We start from the raw sequence: 17632 nt of genomic DNA, 5'->3' as shown, positions 1-17632 counted from the left end.
TTGTGTACGACCCCTAAAACACGAACATCCGACTTGATTTTGCAACTTTGCAAACTCATATCCAGGCATCGAAAATAAGTCAGCATTTATGTAGTTTCATATCTTTGAGACTTTTTGTGATACATTGCTGAAATTTTGTACATGACTTTATTAGAGGATGGGGCACGTTTTACTCACTGAAAATTCTTTTGTGCGGGGTCCGTATAAAAATTGAAATTTTGAATTTTTTGAAGTTTAATTCCCTGAAAATTTTAAAGGATTTCATAACATTTTATACCCTTTTTTGCGCAACTTTGTCATTTACAGAATATGTCTAAGGCCAATATTTAAGGAATAAAAGTCGCGGTCAAGAGTTTTGAGACACCCTGTATAATTCATTGGTTTATGTCATTGCATTGGCGAATTATCGTATTTACATGCATGAGAAAGTACGGACCAACAGATGGACAACCGCTTGTCAGATTTGATTCAAAATCTGATACGAATCATCATTTCAGATGCTAAACTTGTGTACCAACGCTCTTTGCGTTTTGTAATTATTGGGTCCAATGGTACTCAAACAGGCGGGCAGACAAACTTCCACTGAATAGAATTTGCTTGAAATTTCATTGAAATCTACAAATTGGTTTTAAATACCGTTTATGAAATTTCATTTGTGTACCTCGAAGCATTTTGGAGTTATCTTTGTTACAAACAAATTGATTTAGATTCATAGTGCCAAAAATATGTTTTTCGGACTCAGAGAGGTCCGAAACGAAGAGTTTCATCAAAATCTGGAGTGTGAATTTTCTTGACGGTTACCGTACCTTCTCTATACTTCTTATCCGATAAAGTAAAATGGATTTAAGAGGCGTCATAACTGCTTACCTTTCTGCGTACCACTTCTTAGAGAGTGCTAGTCTCGGGATCTGGAAACGAACGATAAACCACTTCAAAACCAGTCCGAAAAAGCAATAAGGACCTTTCATCTCCGCTACCCCGGCTATAATTCAAACAAATGTATGTGATCCCCAACTTCTGGGAAAGATAGCTTCCAGATGTTACTTTCAAGGGGTGCAAGAAATTCCACGACGATCTGTGGTAAACGGAGGTTGAAAATGAAGATTCGGTTTATTATGCACTTCAAATGTGATAATTTTATCGTCATACTATTATAAATTTCTTTTACTTTATTAAATAGAAGAAACTTAATATAGAAATAGAAGAAAATATATTCTTTTAATGTAAAAAAAAAAAAAAAAAAAAAAAAAAAAACGAAACCGTTAAACGATTAGGGGCACTTATTTGCAAACATACATATTTAAAAAAACGCATATTTGCAAAATCCTAAGTCTTAACCATTAACATTTATTCGTCTTTGATTACTCAATTATTTCATTGTGCTATAAGCATTCAAATTCAGTTTTGGCCACAATAATTTCAAAATTACTTTAGCCAAGAGTGATAAGATAGTTCTACGAATTTACTTACAGAACACGTAAAAAATTATCGTTAGATAAATTCCCGTATTCTTAAGTGAACAAATCATTACGAGTATTATTTTAAGTAGTTACTGTAGTTTTAGTTTCAATTATCTGTATTTGAAGGGGGGTGGACTTGTTAAATCACGCGTTCGAAATTTGCAGGAGCATTCCAGAGTTATTCATGTTGACCTAAAAGATAATCTCATTCCGTACATTGGAAGAAGTTCGAATTTTCCCTGGCCCCTAAGCAGTGTAAACAAACAACGTGGGGTAAAGGGAATTTCCCGTTTTCAGAACCCCCCCCCCCCCCCAGCGAAGAAGAGATTGTTACCATGGCGAAAGATTCTACCAGGTGCCACATTTGGCGCCTTATTGGTATTCGATGATTTTAATTTTTACTGCAATATTATTTTTATTTACGTACATTCAATTCATAACTATTATTTAAAATTTTATGAGACATCTATTTCTGCTATTTAAAATCAGTTTCATATTTATTTTGCTGCTTTTTTTTTCTCTTAATACGAATGTTTGTAAAGCTTTTTCTAAAAGTTAACTTTTCATAGAGTTTTACTTCAAAAATATTCCCCGAGTCTTGGTTAGCTAGTATATATGCACATAGACGGAATTAGACATATTTCCAAGACTTCATTATCGTATAACTTATAACTGCTTAATAATTAAAATAGGAACCGCGCAATATAATTTTATCGATTTCGAGATCTTGAGATTTAATTTTTGTGTGTTTTCGGAGTTATTAAATTTTAAATTTTCATTTTCCTTTATATACTTGATTTAATATGATATACTTGAATTTAATGAAATAAAAAGTAAGCCTTGTTTAAATTAAAATAAATTATTTTCAGGATTTTTAGGTGTTCAGTTTAATATTCTTTTTGTTCTTTTCTTTTTTTTTAGCAGTTGTTTGTCTGATTCACGAGTTAACATCTCTAGCAAATTCTGTATTAAATTATTTCCGTTTTTGTTGAAAAATGTTTTGTAATTTCTTTTTACCATTTTATTTAAAATTATTTTTCAATTATTTTTTTAAAGGTGAGATAATCTCACGAAAATGAATAAGATTCAAATGTTTTGTAATTCTCTTATAATATTTTTAATTAAAAGCCGACAAATAAAGGTAAATTTAAGATTATTAAAAGTGTCTGGTTTTGAAATTTGGAACCGAAAATGGTGTTCTGAAACTTACAATGCTTAATGTCTCTTACGTAGTTTAAACCAGCCATACATACCTTCTGTACTAAAAAATTTACTAAAAAATTTTATAGAAATCTTCAATTTTAGCTCATGCCACAAAAAAGGTCAAATTTCATCTGTTTAGCTCAATCTTTTTTTTTAATTTATAATATTTTTCATATACAGATAGACATAATTTCATGCATGATTTCTTTTCCCATACTCAAAAAATGTAGACTGTTCAAATCCATCGATATGTCGGGGGTCAAATTTTTAAAATATTATATTTTACGCATTATATTTTATATTTTTACGTATTTAACATCATATTTTAAGCAAAATAATGCTTATAGGATTTTTATATTTTCTATAAATTACTAGATTCATCAGGAAAAAATGCTGCAAAGGGGAGACCAATGAACGTAGAACAAACAAATTTGGACCGTAGTTACTTCTTAGATAGATGTTCGTAAAGAAAATGTAGGTGCTTGCTAGTCAATTATTTAAAAATTAATCGCATTTGATGAGTTTTTAATTTGTTATAAATTAATGGCCATTTAAATGTTTTCCTACCATAACTGATGTTTATATTATCGTACAAAATTAGTTTTTCATTGGTAGGATTTTTATATCTTGCAACTTTTTCTTTAACTTTAATAATTTTTTAAAATTAGTTCTAAGAACAAGTTTTTATTGATGCCTTACTTTTGATTATATACAGTGTAGATAGTATGTGTGACGAAATTGTAAATAATCAATCGAATGTTAAACTTTTTTAAAAATTGATAATATGGCATTTTTAAAATACTGGATAATTTTTTTAAACGTTATAATTCAGGTGGACTTTTTTTTAATGTTACGCGAAAATCATTATTCATAGAATGCAACGGCAGCTGCAATCAAGCTAGACGCATCAAAATTAAAACAATATGCTACGAGGCTTTGCACAAGCTATTAGAATCATTCATATTTCTCCCACAATCCAAAGTTACGGTAGCAGGAATTTGGCGAGATTGGCTGCTAAAGAAAGTTTCTCATTTAGAGGTTGCCACAAAAAAGATATCCGAGCTTCTTGTTTGAAAGCCAGACAGATGATTTTTAGGAAGTAGTGTTGTGTTTTAAAATAAAGCGCTCTGTTTTTCTCCCGTTAAAGTATTTTATACTAACTTAGAAAAATCATTTTTTACTCATAATGTATGATCCTGTTTTTATACTTCGATTATACTCAAATGTTCTTCACAAACACAAAAGGGAATATGATGTTAATGAAGCCGATATACGAACTGCGATCCAAAATATGAAGGAAGTATACAAACCGAATCCAGGCAGTTTATCCGACACAATCGTATATGTTGCTGATTACAATGATGCTGCTCATCGATGTGCATATTTGCATAAATATGCCCCATTTCACACTGCCCTTGTTGCTGATATGTTAGGAAGAGCCCTGCAACAAGATCTGAATGCTTTTCAAGATTTATTTTACACTTCGGGACGTATTAATATTTGCAGTTTAGGAGGAGGACCAGGTAGTGATATCTTTGGTGTGCTTAGTGTTCTGAATGCAACATTTGGCTTTTTCCCAGTATCTGCAACTGTCATAGATTGCATGGAAAACTGGAGGGATCTGTTTTACGAATTAATAAATGAACTGCGTTATGGAAATTATGGAGCTCTTGGAGAGTCTGTTAAAGAACAGTATTTTGACTGGAAATATTTACAACACAATTTGCTGGCCAAGATGAATGATCAAGTTAATACCGCAATAGGAAAAGCAAATTTAGTGACCATGATTAAATTTGTATCAGCATCTTCTTGTAAAGATACATCTGCTATGATAAAGGTATGTTATTTATTTATAAATTTAAATGTTAGTTATAATTAATTGGCACAATTTAATTGGAACCAATTCTTTTTTCTTTTCCTTTTTTAAGTTAATTGAGATTAAGATAAAGCGTTAATTATTTATTTGAAATAGATATGCATGCCATGTTTTATGCCCACTTATGCTATTAACTTATTCTTGGTAATTGTAAATGTGCATGTTTTTACTAATGTTTAGTACTGAAAATATCTTATATTAAATAACATGAAAAAAAATTATCTCTTTCTTTTTTTCCTATCAGCCTTGAAGTGAGTTTTCTTCCTGTAATCGTTTTCCATCCTTTTTACCGTCATTTTTTTATTATTTTTTCTTGGTGGATAAAATTAACAATCTTTTATTATCAAATTTAATTTTCGCAGAAATTTATTGTGCTTTTATTTTCGTTAAATTTCGGTTCATAGTTAATTAAAAATATCGAAAGAAGGTACAGATGAATAAAATTTAATAACAATAATTAAAAAAAAAAGATAAAATGAATCGAGATAAAAAGGAATAGCATTGCCGGTGTACTTTAAAAAATGACTGAAATAAATTTAGTACATTTTTTTGAAGATTTTCTTTTTCTGTTTAAAGATTAACCACAAAGATTAATGAAAAAGCTAAGAAAAGAAATGAATCGAATTAAAAAGCCTTAGTAAGCAAAAATGCACTAATTCAACTTATTGTTTTATTTTATTAATTTTTTTTCATAATTTACATTAATAGACAAATTATTTTCACTCTTTGCAATCAAACGAAATTTTTAAAATCGGAGTTAATTTTTGCGAACATATATTGATTTTTGCGAACACATATTTTGCATGTCAGTCTATGAGCATTGAAGGTAAAGTTATTAATTGGATTTGGGGAGGGGATCGCATCTAATGCTGTATTTTTTTCCCCATAGAAAAATAGTCTCTTTTCACGAAATGTAAATGTAAATTATTTCAATTTTTTATTTATTTGCTAATAAACGGTAATTCTTCATTTATTTCAAGTTTTGTTTTTCTGATTTTTTTTTAATGAAGAAGCATTCCTTTTCATTTTTATTAATTCTATTTAGATGTAAGTCCTGTTTGCAATATTCTCTGCTATATACTTTAATTTCTGCAAATGTTGCATGTAAATCTTTTAATTGATGTAAATTTTTATGAATTGTAAATTTACTTTTATATGATAATTTCTTAGGCTGACGTTAATAGAAAAGGTTGAAACCATATAGCTGATATATCACTATTTCAACTCTATGGTTCAAACTCATGATACATATCAAAACATTGTATTGTGCGGTAATTCGATTTTCAAATTCTTTTGTGTTGTTACGAGAGTAAGAAGATGAAAAAACATGCACAGATATCCAACAAACATCCCGAGACTTTTTTTTATTTGTCTGTTTCGAACAGAATGTACTTGACGGTCATAAACAGGGACGGCCTTAGGAGGCACGGAGCAATTTGAAAACGATATTAGTAAATGGCTTTAGTTTCTAATAAATTTGAACTGTAGTCTCCTAACCCCCATCTTTGCATGTTTTTCAATTCAAAAGCCGTAAATTAAAAAAAAAAAAAAAAAAAAAAAAAAAAAACTGTGGACTGAAATTTTTTTAAAAATATTTATTTTTATGTTTTTTAAAAATCAAAAGAAAAATTCTTTTCTTTTTTTTTTTCCTTCTTTTTTTTCTTTCTTCCATATAACCCGTGTGAGTAGAATCCCCCCCCCCTTTAATGATATACAGATAAATTTGAACCAGGAAACGAAATATCTAGAAGTTTAATCATGCCAGAACCTAAAATAGAGCTGTAAAAAAAAAAAAAAAAAAAAAAAAAAAAAGATTGCATGACTTTTTTTTTTTTTTTTTTTTTTTTCGATTTTGTTAGAAATATTTTTTTTTTAAGAGATACTTAAAGCTGTGGACGAAGAAGGAAACAGAACTATCTTTTTTTAATTTCTTAACCATTTTCAGCCTCTCGTAATGGTACCCTGGTCACGTGTCCTACTTGCTCCAACTTAGTTACGCCATAGAATTGAACCAAAAGCAGACTAACATGGGGCCCAATAGGGATAATCGGTCCAATCGGCTAAAGACTGGCTTTGCTCAGGGCTATAGCACAAAGTACTCGTATTTCTATTTCTCCCTTCCCCCAATTACTTTTTTAAAAATGTAAAACACCAAATGTCTAGTCTTTACGGTGCCTGGGACATTTATTACTCTCTTCTTCCTTGTTTGCTCCACTGATTAAACTAGAGTCAAGCATATAGATATAAAATGTTTTACAAATTGACAATCCGCTAGACTGAATGGTCGCCAAATTTGGAATTTTTACTTTGGTGATAACACAACGTGCGATCCGATTAATAGTGCCATTTAATGTTTGGCGAGTTGGACGGAAGCTTTCTTATTCATAGGTTCTACTGATATTTTAGATCTTTCTTGAAATTTTGGAGAATTGCCATTTTGTATCTTAATAACAACAAGTATTTCACATCTTCTTTACGCTTTGTGAAACTAATACAATAAATAAATATATAAATAAAAAAAATCAAACATTGCTTAGAATTTATGTTGCCATCACAATGACAGGATGATGCATTTGGCTAATATTGAAAATTTAATTTCATGAATTTTTTAATGTAATTTATTCAATTTCTTTTTATATATTAAATTGGTTAAACAAATATTGCCTCTTACTAATCTTAATTTTATGCTTAAAAGATTCTTTGATACTATAAAATGCCCACAGTGGCCTAGTAATAAGTAGTCTCGGCTTCGCGACAGGAAAGCTCCAGGTTCGAGACTCGATTTCACCGAAAAACCACCGTGTAAGTGTGTGGTGCATGCCATATATTCCTCGCTCCTCTGGTGGCGTGGTCTGGAGATATGGAGAGGGGAGTGCCAGCTCAGGTGTTTTTCTTGTCATCTGACAGCGGTTCAGAATTTTGAGGCCCAACCCAAAATAGCTCTTGTGTTGCTTTAAAACACGATGTTTATGTACTAAAGTAATATTAATTTTATAAAATTTGGCATTTTGTCCGTACAATAATGAGGGAACGATATATATCTAAGTGTTTGAAATGTTTTAAAAGGAGGATTTGAGTTATAATATAGAAGAAAATAAGTGTAAAATCCACAAAATTGGTGTCGTTGATAAATATTGTTGGTAGGTTACTTCAATTTTACAGTAAGCAAATACAATTTTAAGAGAAGTTATCTGAAATGACCTTACAACTCATGATAAGGTTTTTCCTTTCGCATGCAAATTTTGTTTAAATAACCTAATTTTTATTATTATTATTTTCCGTTGTTTATCCAAGTGCTATCTTGTTCCGGCTTCGATAAACCACTACGAAAGTTCACTAATCTGATAAAACAAGAATTATTTTTCTTAGTTCAGTTTATTTTTTCTGTTTAATGTCTTTAGTCTGTTCTTACTTCTTAATTACTTTAAGTAGTAACTTACTTTGCTTATAACTTTTGAAAAAATTAATTAATAATTAAACTACTAGTATCAATTATTAATGCAATGATTTTTGTTGAATGACTATATATTGTTTCTTTTCCATTGAATTATTATGACAAAACATAAAACATTAAAATGTAATTCTCCTTATATATATTACTAGCCGGCTTTGGCGACCAGCTGGTTCGCCAATCTTAATGCACGTTAAAATTTTAATAATTAAATATTTTATGGAACTCCCATTTTAATTGCTTCTTCATTAAAATATTTTAAAACTTCAAATTTTAATAGTCATATAATTCACTCATATTATTATAAAGGCCTTCAGCCATAACGTAATATGTATCTCTCTAATTTTCTGTTAGCTCCCGTAGAATTTATGCTTTAAATTAAAGTGGAAATGATTAAACTGCAATAAATATAATATTTTTTTTACTGAAACAAAGCATTTTTTTTAAATATGAGTACTGAAAACAGTCGCTGAGTATTTAAACCTTATGGCCACTAAAGAATATTTTTCTTAATTTATATAATATCTCAAGAAGTTTTCAACAAAAGTTTCTCAGATTCATCATAAACAGATCGTTTAATTAACAATGTTTAGTTCCAAATGCATCAAACACTAAAAAAATAAACAGAATCGTTTGAAATAATCTGTCGGAAACATATTAAACCATCAAAACCAAATCCGCATCCGTTGAAAATATTTGTCAACAATAAGAAAACAATGCGCATGCGTGAATTTTCAACGCCAATTATGCTAGAGCAAATGCGCGAATTTTCTACTCCAGTTTGGGTAACGCTATGCAGATTAGAAATTTTTAATTTCCTTTATTTTGCTTTATTTTAATTCGAAAGTACTTCAGAATGAATCTGAAAGATCGATTCATTAACAATGTTTAATTTTAAATGCATCAAACATTAAGAAAATGAATAGAATCGTTTCAAATAATCAGCCGAAAAATCTTAAGCCTAGCTTCATGACTGTTGGGAAAAAAAACTCAAGCCGTACTCATTTGGCGATGTGAAAAATGAAAAGCTTTTTTTGGCGGGAAAGTTAGTTTTTAATTAATAATTAAAATTCTAATTAAAAATTCAAAAAAGGGCTATCCTATCTTTTAAGTTAGATCAAACTGCACACGGTGTGCAAATTTGATTAAAATCGGTTAAGTAGTTTAGGAGTCCATCGCGGACAAACAACGTGACACGTAATTTATATATATTAAGATGACAGTTTTTTATCATTTTATTATAACAGATAGCGTTTTTATTGCTCTAAATTTTCTTGAGTAATCATATACTCGTTTTTTTTCTTTGTTAAATTACTATAACCGAACATACAACATTAAAATATTATTTTTTTTAAAAAAATATTTTGCTACATTTTATTATTTTATTACAAATGATAGAAGTTTGAATAACTGCTTTTATTGAAATAATCCTTGATTTTATATCTTTCGAAAAAATTTCCAAGGAACTCTGAATTTTTATTTTGTTGTGAAATAATGATCTTAGTTTTGATTGCCGTAACATTTTCTTTTACATTTTAATTAAATTATTATGAATTAAATTTGTTTAATTAAATTTTTTATCGTTTGTTATCGAATATCTGCATCCAGGGGTATAGTAAACGAGGAAGGAGGAGCAATTTCTGTTTTTTATTTTTTTTAAATAGATATAAATGTTGCAAAAATAAACTTTAAGATACCTCCTTCAAAAATGCGATTTTTGCCTTATCTTTATTTTCGAAAATATTTGTATTTCAAATTAATTAAAGTAATAAGCCAGTGGCATGATAAGGTTAAAACTTTAACACTACAGACATGTAAATGTAGTATGATTGCGAAAACCTGTGCCGTGATTTTACGTACATACGATTCGAAATTAGCATAAGTTTTAAAATTGTTTTTCGATATATTATATTCTTGATTTTGAATTATAGATATTTTATTATTTTCTGAAATATTAGATAAAAAATATACATTTTATTAATTACATGGCCGAAAAGAAGAAATTATTTTACAAGGCCGAAATGAAGAAAATTTTGAAATTTAACATTTATTTATATTACACGAGAGGCGTATTATGTACAAAGGAGAAGCGGTAAGACCAAGCGTCAGTATACATCATGACACAAACTCAAAAAAGAGAGAAATTCCCCCCCCCTTATTATGAGATTCTGATAGGGATTTTTTTGCCATGTGTCGACTTTGACCAGGGAATCTTAGGTATCCTTTAAAAAAGACGTGCAGGTGTTAAGGAATTTTATCCCTTCGTTTCCGATGTGGGAATCACGGAGTCAGCAATTTTGTTAAGCGTGTGTTAGAAATAATTAAATAAAAAAGGTGGGAATTGAAGCAGGAAATTTTAGAAGGAAGTTAATAAGGACTGATTTAAGATAAAACTTAGATAATTAGAATTTAGATTGTGTGTGTGTGTGTTTGTAAACATATTTTAGCAGTTGCGTGGTCAAATAGAAGAAATTTTAGAAAATTTAAAAATTCGATTTATTTTACCACGGGAAGCATAAATTATGTACAAAGAATAAGGGGTAAGGAATACGTCAGTCTACATCACGACACAAGAGCAGAAGAAATCGTCATTTTTCTCTTCAGTGGTTTTACTTTTAGATTCTGATTGAGATTTTTTTTTTTTTTTTTTTTCCACTTGTCGGTTTAGGTAAGGGAATCTTGGGTATCTTTGGAAGATATGTGCAAATGTCAGAGATTTTTATTCTTCCTCTCTGAATGTGGGAAAATGTATAAATCATCAGTTTTCTAAAATGTATGTTAAAAATAATTAAATAAAAAGTGGAATTGGATCAGCAAATAAGAAATCATTTTAGAATGAAGTTATGTGGAATAAATTAAGATAAAAATAAGGAAATTAAATTTTTTAAAGGGGCTCATTGTTTACCTTCCCTGTCACTTTCTTTATTCTATCTTTCACCCTCACCCTTTCCCGAACAGTGCCATCCAAGTCAGAAAGCATTTCAGTTCATTTAAGTTACATCTTTATAAGGGAAAAAGACGATGTAATAATAAACAAGTTCGTATCAAGGCTTATATAATATAATAATTATCATATTATCAAGGCTTATTATAAGGCTTATATCTTATAAAGGAGCGACATACTAAAGTTTCATTTGTTTCAATAATAATACACATCTAGAGGGGGGGAAATAACGAAGGGAAGTAAATTTTTATCAGTTTTATGCTTTCATATTGTGAAACTTTTTGTCAAATTACGATAATAAATACATCTAATTTTACTACTTATTCTTTTTTTTTTCTACTAATGTATTGTGGATGGAAGAGCTTCTTTTGAATGAAAAAAAAAAATCAGTTAATTTTTTTTGTTACTATTTAATCGGAAATCCCTGACAAAAATTCGCAGTACTTTTTGATAGCTCAAAACATCAGATGACTTACTATCGCTTACTTTTTCACTTCCCCCCCCCTCTCCACACCACACCACACCAGCGGGAGGACGTTTGGTCAGGACGGATTTAACGTGCAACAGACCCCCTTACACAACGGTTCTTCGGTGGAATCGGGTCTCGAACCTGAAACCCTCCGGTTCCGAGGCCGAGACCTTACCACCAGGCCACCGCGGCCCATCATAATAATCATAGGGTTGCTTTAAAAGGAACGTTAATAAAACTAAACAAACAAACAATTCGCATATTGATAATATCCACAAGAGAACTTCCCATTCTCTTGAAACTTCCCTTTGGTATGTGTATTTTTTTTTTAACAACTTTGAGTATCAACATTCAGAATGAAATAATGAAAAGGAAGTCCGTGCATTTTACTTCCCTGGAATTCACAAAAACGCAAGATAAATGATATTTGGTAAGCGTATTTTTTTTAAAAAAATTGTGTTTCAGCATACAGAATAGAAAAAAAGTGGAAAGGAAGTCCGTGCGTTTTCCCTATGTAGGAATTTGAAAACGAATACCCCAAAACACTAGAAGTTAGATAGGTGGAATTTGGTATTGCCACATATTACCTCCCAATCCCCTGAAACATTATGCCAGGGAGTGCTAAGGTTGAAATTACAGTAAAATCTGAATGAAAATTAGAAAATATTTTTGAAATTATATGATTAACGTTTTGTAAACTTAGATTCAGCAGATTTTATTTTGTAATATCAACCTTTAATTTAATTATTGAACGTATGTTTGCTCCGAAACCATTTAATTATTGAATTTAATTTTTTATATTTTAAATTAAAAGCATTGGTTGCTAAACTTCAATCACTTAAAAGAAATTTAAATAAAAAAAAAAAACGAATAAGTCATTAGTATAAAATTTTCTTTTATTAGGAAAATGTATAACACATATATACTTCTTCCATGACATGCTAAAACAGCTTGAGAAATTGTGAACAATATAATGTTGCAGTAAAATAAACAAGGCATTTTAATAATATTGAAAGATAATATAATAATTTTTTTATCCATAGAAACTCGAAATCATAATAACTTGCAATTGATTTTCTGTATTCTTTATAAACCAAAGTATTTCTCTCTGTGTTCTTTGAAGAAAGAAAAAATATTTTATTCCTGATTTGTCATGAACTTCAGAAGAATGAGATATTCCTTTAGTCTGAATATAGAATAAATAGTACGGTAGAACCTCGCTTTGAACTGCTTCAACTATTAATCAATGATGAGTTCTATGTTCTAAGAGTCCTTCTAACATTCGCAAGGCGCTCAGTAAGATTTTCTGTGCAAGCAGAGAAAATCTAAAATATCACTCAAAAAGTATCTGTTCCAAACAAGTTTGGATGGCTCATTACCCCCGCCCCACTGCTCTCTTGATGTACAAAGACAGTGTCGGTTTTCGAAAGACTTTTCAAGAGCAAGGGAAAGTTTTATTGTGGCTCGTTTGGGGGGTAGGTTGTCCTGAATGCCACTCTCCCTCACAGCAATATCACCAAGGGAATAGGAATTCTTTTCTTGTTGTGCTTGTCAATCGGATCTTTTAAGCCTCTTCCTTCGATAATTGATTAACGCTTTAGACCCCCCCCCCCATCACTAGGAGGCACTTTCGTCGACATCGGGTTTCTTTCTCGGTTTATGGCACTCTTAACTAGCATTATTCTTTCCCGCATTTCATTCGTGAAGTGAAACTCTTTTTTTTTTCAATCGGAATTTAAGTAAAATAAAGCAGTGTGCTCCATGCAAGTAACCAAACCTATGCGAATCAAAAATACTCAAAAAATTTATAATTATATAATTATTTTATTATGCAGTGACACAGAATGCAGTTCCATAAGTTCCTTGTCAGTTCTGGCAATAATCTTCCACTAGTTCCCAATGTCATTTACTATGCACCTCTGGGCTCATAATCACGGCCGAAGACACAATCTCGTCGATTAAGGATCCACATGCACTAGCTCAAAATTCTTGGAGTCGCGTTCAACAACGCTATCCGGCCATCCACACAATACTAAGGATTCTCTTCAAATAAGCGCTCAACGCAGACTGATGCCCGAAATACCAACCCAATCTTGCATGTGGCGTCACGATTTCGCCTCATCACTCTTTCTGCGAAACATCACTCATTAAGAGTCATTTTTTAAAAAAGTATTTTGTTTTGCACATTAGGAGAGGGCTCGTTAAAACGAAATATAGCTGTATTTTATTTTCACTTATAATGTGAGAAAATCCAAGACATCTTGTGAAATTAATTGATATATTATCTTTTCTTTTTCTTAAAAGTCCCGAAGAAGTACAAGCATAACCTCTTCCCAAAAAAGAACCTTAGCTTTTTCATAGATTTAGTTTTGATAATCAGATATCTCTTAAAGATTTCTCAAATTTTTGCTTTTAGAATTCTAGTTTGAATTTGTTCCACAAGTGAGAAAAAAAGAACTGTATCCAGCATATACACTCTTATTTTATTGAAAGTTTTTTTTTTTTAATTTTTAAAAATTTTGAAAATAATTATGCCATTGGATTTTATAAAAGTTGTGAAATTGAATGATTTTCTTGTTATTTATCGTTAATTAAAAAAATAAATAGTTCCCAGTAGGTGACCACGAATTGAAAAATAGACTAATGCACACCTCCCGAATGAAGTCCTTCTCGGTGATCTGTAGAGGGTTTTATTTTCAAATTAATAATATTCGGCATACTTAACATGAAAGAATATCTGACAGTTATTAAGTATTTGAAAACTTGACAACTGTTTTATTGTTTTATGTTCAGTATCTTTTTGCATTCGATCATCCATGCAATTAAGAAAAGCTTATTTCAACTTTTATTGACATATATTTTGTAATAATTTTTAATTCATTTAGAAATATTTATTTACAATGGCAGAGTCAATCAATTAAGTTAGATTTCAGTTTCTCTATTTATTTAATGAATAAGAAAAAAGCTACACTGCTTTAATATATATATATATTTGTAGGACTCAGGAATCACTACTATTTTAGAACGCACATTTAATTACATTTAGGACGGACAATTACATTAACATAAAAGAAATGAACATTAAATAGATTTCGCATGGATACGTCGCAGGATTAATTCACATGTTACGTCGCGTCTTTTGTTCAGAGACCCGTCTGATCTCACACGTCTTTACTTTCGTTCAGACCCGTCTCGTCTGGCTCCGTCTAACAAGCGTCAACACCTGTTGGCCAGCAGATGGCGCTCGTCATCAGGCGTTCGTCACTACACACACACACACATATATATATGTAATACATTTCGGGAATCCTGTCGGCTTTTTAATATGTAATATTATTTGTTGTGAAGCAGGATGCAGTTTGAAGACAGTGAAGAGACTTTTTACATTTTTAAATTCTTTTTAATATCCATCGGGAAAGCATAATTATTTACAAGCAGAGACGCGGACATTTCGCGTCCCCACAGCGCATCACAAAAGCAGAAGTGGGGAAGGGAGAAATGAATTATCCCTCGCCTTATATAACCTTAGATTTTGATAGAGAAAATATTTCTTCATTGTGCTAATATATTAATAAGATTCTGATAGGGATTTCTGACACATGTCAATCACATGTAAGGGAAACACAGGGATCTTTTAAGAAAGAATGTGCTTACTGGATATTTTTACCCCTTCACGCCGAGCGTGTGAAAATATCGGCGTTTAGCTGACTAAGCAATTTTATAAAGCTTCTCTTGAATTAATTAAGTGGAGAAAGTAGAATTGGATCACGAAATAAGGGAATATTTTTTGAATGAAGTTACTATGGGCTAAATTAAGATAAAATCTTGGAAATTAATTAAATTGAAATTAAGTGTTTAAATATATATATATATATATATATATATATATATATATATATTTCGGAGGAGCTAAATAAATTATGCAAAATTGAACCTCCTGTTTACAGCTAGTGCAAATAATTGCAAGAATAAAAGTTCTGCTGCATTGTACCTTACGCTGGAAAATGAAACTATGAGATAATAAAATTTCAATCCATGAGTCTATTGTGTTCTAAGACAGTGTTTTAAAGACCACTTTCCGCTCTCTGATGGCAAACAAAACATTTTACTGAATACCTTCATAATACTTGAGGCATGAAAATTTGTTAAAATCGTTGAAACGTTTCAGACTCTTATACTTTTCATATATTTCGAGAAATTGTAATATATGGAAAACAAATCGTAACGGTAGAGATTAGAGATAATATCACCATAAGATCTTCCTTACATACGATGCATAAAGATCTGAGCATTAATGACTGCGCTATCTGCGTCTTCATACTTTGTGGACAGGTCCAGGTCCCTTGTGTTAAAGTTTGCTGATACAGTCATTAATATACAAAATCTAAGAATCTATCAATTTTTTCCAAAAGTTCCTTTTGTAAATTAGATTATGAAATTAAATTATTTCGAAATTTAGTTAGCTTTTTTAGCTGAATATTTATGTAAAAATATCTCTGTGAGTTATTTCCCTTAGAAAAACTTAGGTATCTAATGATGTGTTTATATTTTATAGAAAATATTTAGGACGATGAGACCCGGATGTTTTGTTCTTTACATAGACAACGCAGGTGGCGGATTTCACCAGCTGGTCAGGCAAGAAGCTCATGATTGTAATTTGATTACAGTGTTTGGTCCCTTGAAGCATGAACTGTATGTAAATCACAATTTTAATACTAAACGTTTCGGATACACTCCTTGTCTGGAAACTAAAGTTACGGTTCATATATGGAGAAAAACGTCCAGGAATATGAATATTGAATTGGAATTGAATGACCCCTCAACATACAGTGCCTTCTCAGCTTCGCATAATGTAAATGTACAAGTTCAAAGACCTGCCACAGTGAATTCGAGATCAAATTACAGTAACCAAAGAGGATACTATAATAGGCCGAATGCTTCATCACAATCCGTGTATGCACACGGTCAAAGAGTCATCAACTCGCAATCATATCTGCCTGAAGCTGGGACGAACCGTAATTTCAATACGAGAAGCACTGGATCTCAGCCTTGGAGCACAACCTCAACATGGTCAGAAGCAGGAAGAAATCAAGACGCAGATAGATTGGTGGAAAATGAAGATGAACAAGAAAATGACTGCGGAACTTGCTGTGTTATTTCATAATCTATTTATTCAAGACTGATTATCAGTAACAATTATCTCTGCATTTTGAGTTAATTACTGCAGTAAAATGCCAAGCATCTGGATTTCTTTAGAAGTTCCTTAAATTTTCATGACTGCTTTATATTTTGCATTACTTGTTTGGTTTAAAGTAATTTTTTAAATTTCTAATCTTTCTTTCTTTTTCCTTTACTTTGAAGACAAACTTTGACTTCTTTTTGTATTTCCTGTCTTAATATCGTCCTCCTCTCTTTTTATCCCCGTTTTTTTTTTTTTTTTTTTTATTGGTTGAAGGATAATTTCATTTAGCATTCCATATTTTTACTATTCATCTTTTCTACTTATTCTTTTCTTTAATGAATTTTAGATACTTAAAATTTTTTAACTTAATATATCTTATTTTATAGAATAAAAGAAAATCCTTGATACCAAAATTTTTGAATCTGTGTGCCTATTGTTTTCTACGTCTCCAAATTATTTTCCATCAACATAGTTGAGGTAATATAAAATACCTCAATTTTATATTTCCTTATATTTTTTATATTACCTTATATTTTAATTAATCTAACCTTGTGAAAAGAATCGCTTTGTCTTTTCACAAGAATCTCCGCTGAAAAATCTACTTAGTACATGTCGAAAAGCAAACATATTAAAAATATTTCTTTGCCAATTTTTAACAGATTTAAACTATTGTTCATAATTTTTCATTTACCACCTAAATTTAAACTAAGATTAAATAAGAGAAACTATTATTATATAATTTCTTTTTTAGATATTTTTAGACATTAAAAAGAAACAAATTTTATATTATATCTCTTATTTTATAGACTAAAAAGAAAATCTTTGATACCAAAATTTTTGAATTTGTGTGCTTATTGTTTTCTGTGTCTCCAGATTATTTCCCATTAATATAGTTGAAGTAATATACAATATCTCAGTTTTACATTTCCATGTTTGTAATTAATTTGATCACATGAAAAAATTCGCTTGTCTTCTCAATTTTTTTATGACATTATGACATTCGCTCCATTTAGTACATGTCGAAAAGCAGACATATTTAAAATATTT

At 30.4% G+C, this 17632-nt stretch overlaps 1 protein-coding gene across 2 annotated transcripts in view; it reads left to right on the top strand.

Annotated features, from left to right (window-relative positions):
- The first annotated feature begins 3737 nt into the window (after window positions 1-3737).
- Window positions 3738-17632, top strand: part of LOC129971112 (uncharacterized) — a 34490-nt gene continuing 20595 nt past the window's right edge. Inside the window, exons 1-2 of one of the 2 annotated variants that reach the window (XM_056084596.1) lie at window positions 3738-4500; window positions 15959-16843. In XM_056084596.1, the coding sequence (XP_055940571.1) occupies window positions 3850-4500; window positions 15959-16567 (1260 nt within the window). In that variant the 5' untranslated portion in view covers window positions 3738-3849 and the 3' untranslated portion in view covers window positions 16568-16843. Of the gene's footprint in view, window positions 4501-15958; window positions 16844-17632 lie in introns of those variants that run through there. The other variant, XM_056084595.1, reaches the window with a different exon arrangement.

This window comes from Argiope bruennichi, chromosome 6, assembly GCF_947563725.1.
Source record: "Argiope bruennichi chromosome 6, qqArgBrue1.1, whole genome shotgun sequence".
NCBI lineage: Eukaryota > Metazoa > Arthropoda > Arachnida > Araneae > Araneidae > Argiope > Argiope bruennichi.
The sequence above is the reverse complement of the archived record's forward strand: the minus strand, read 5'-3'. Positions and strand labels throughout refer to the sequence as shown.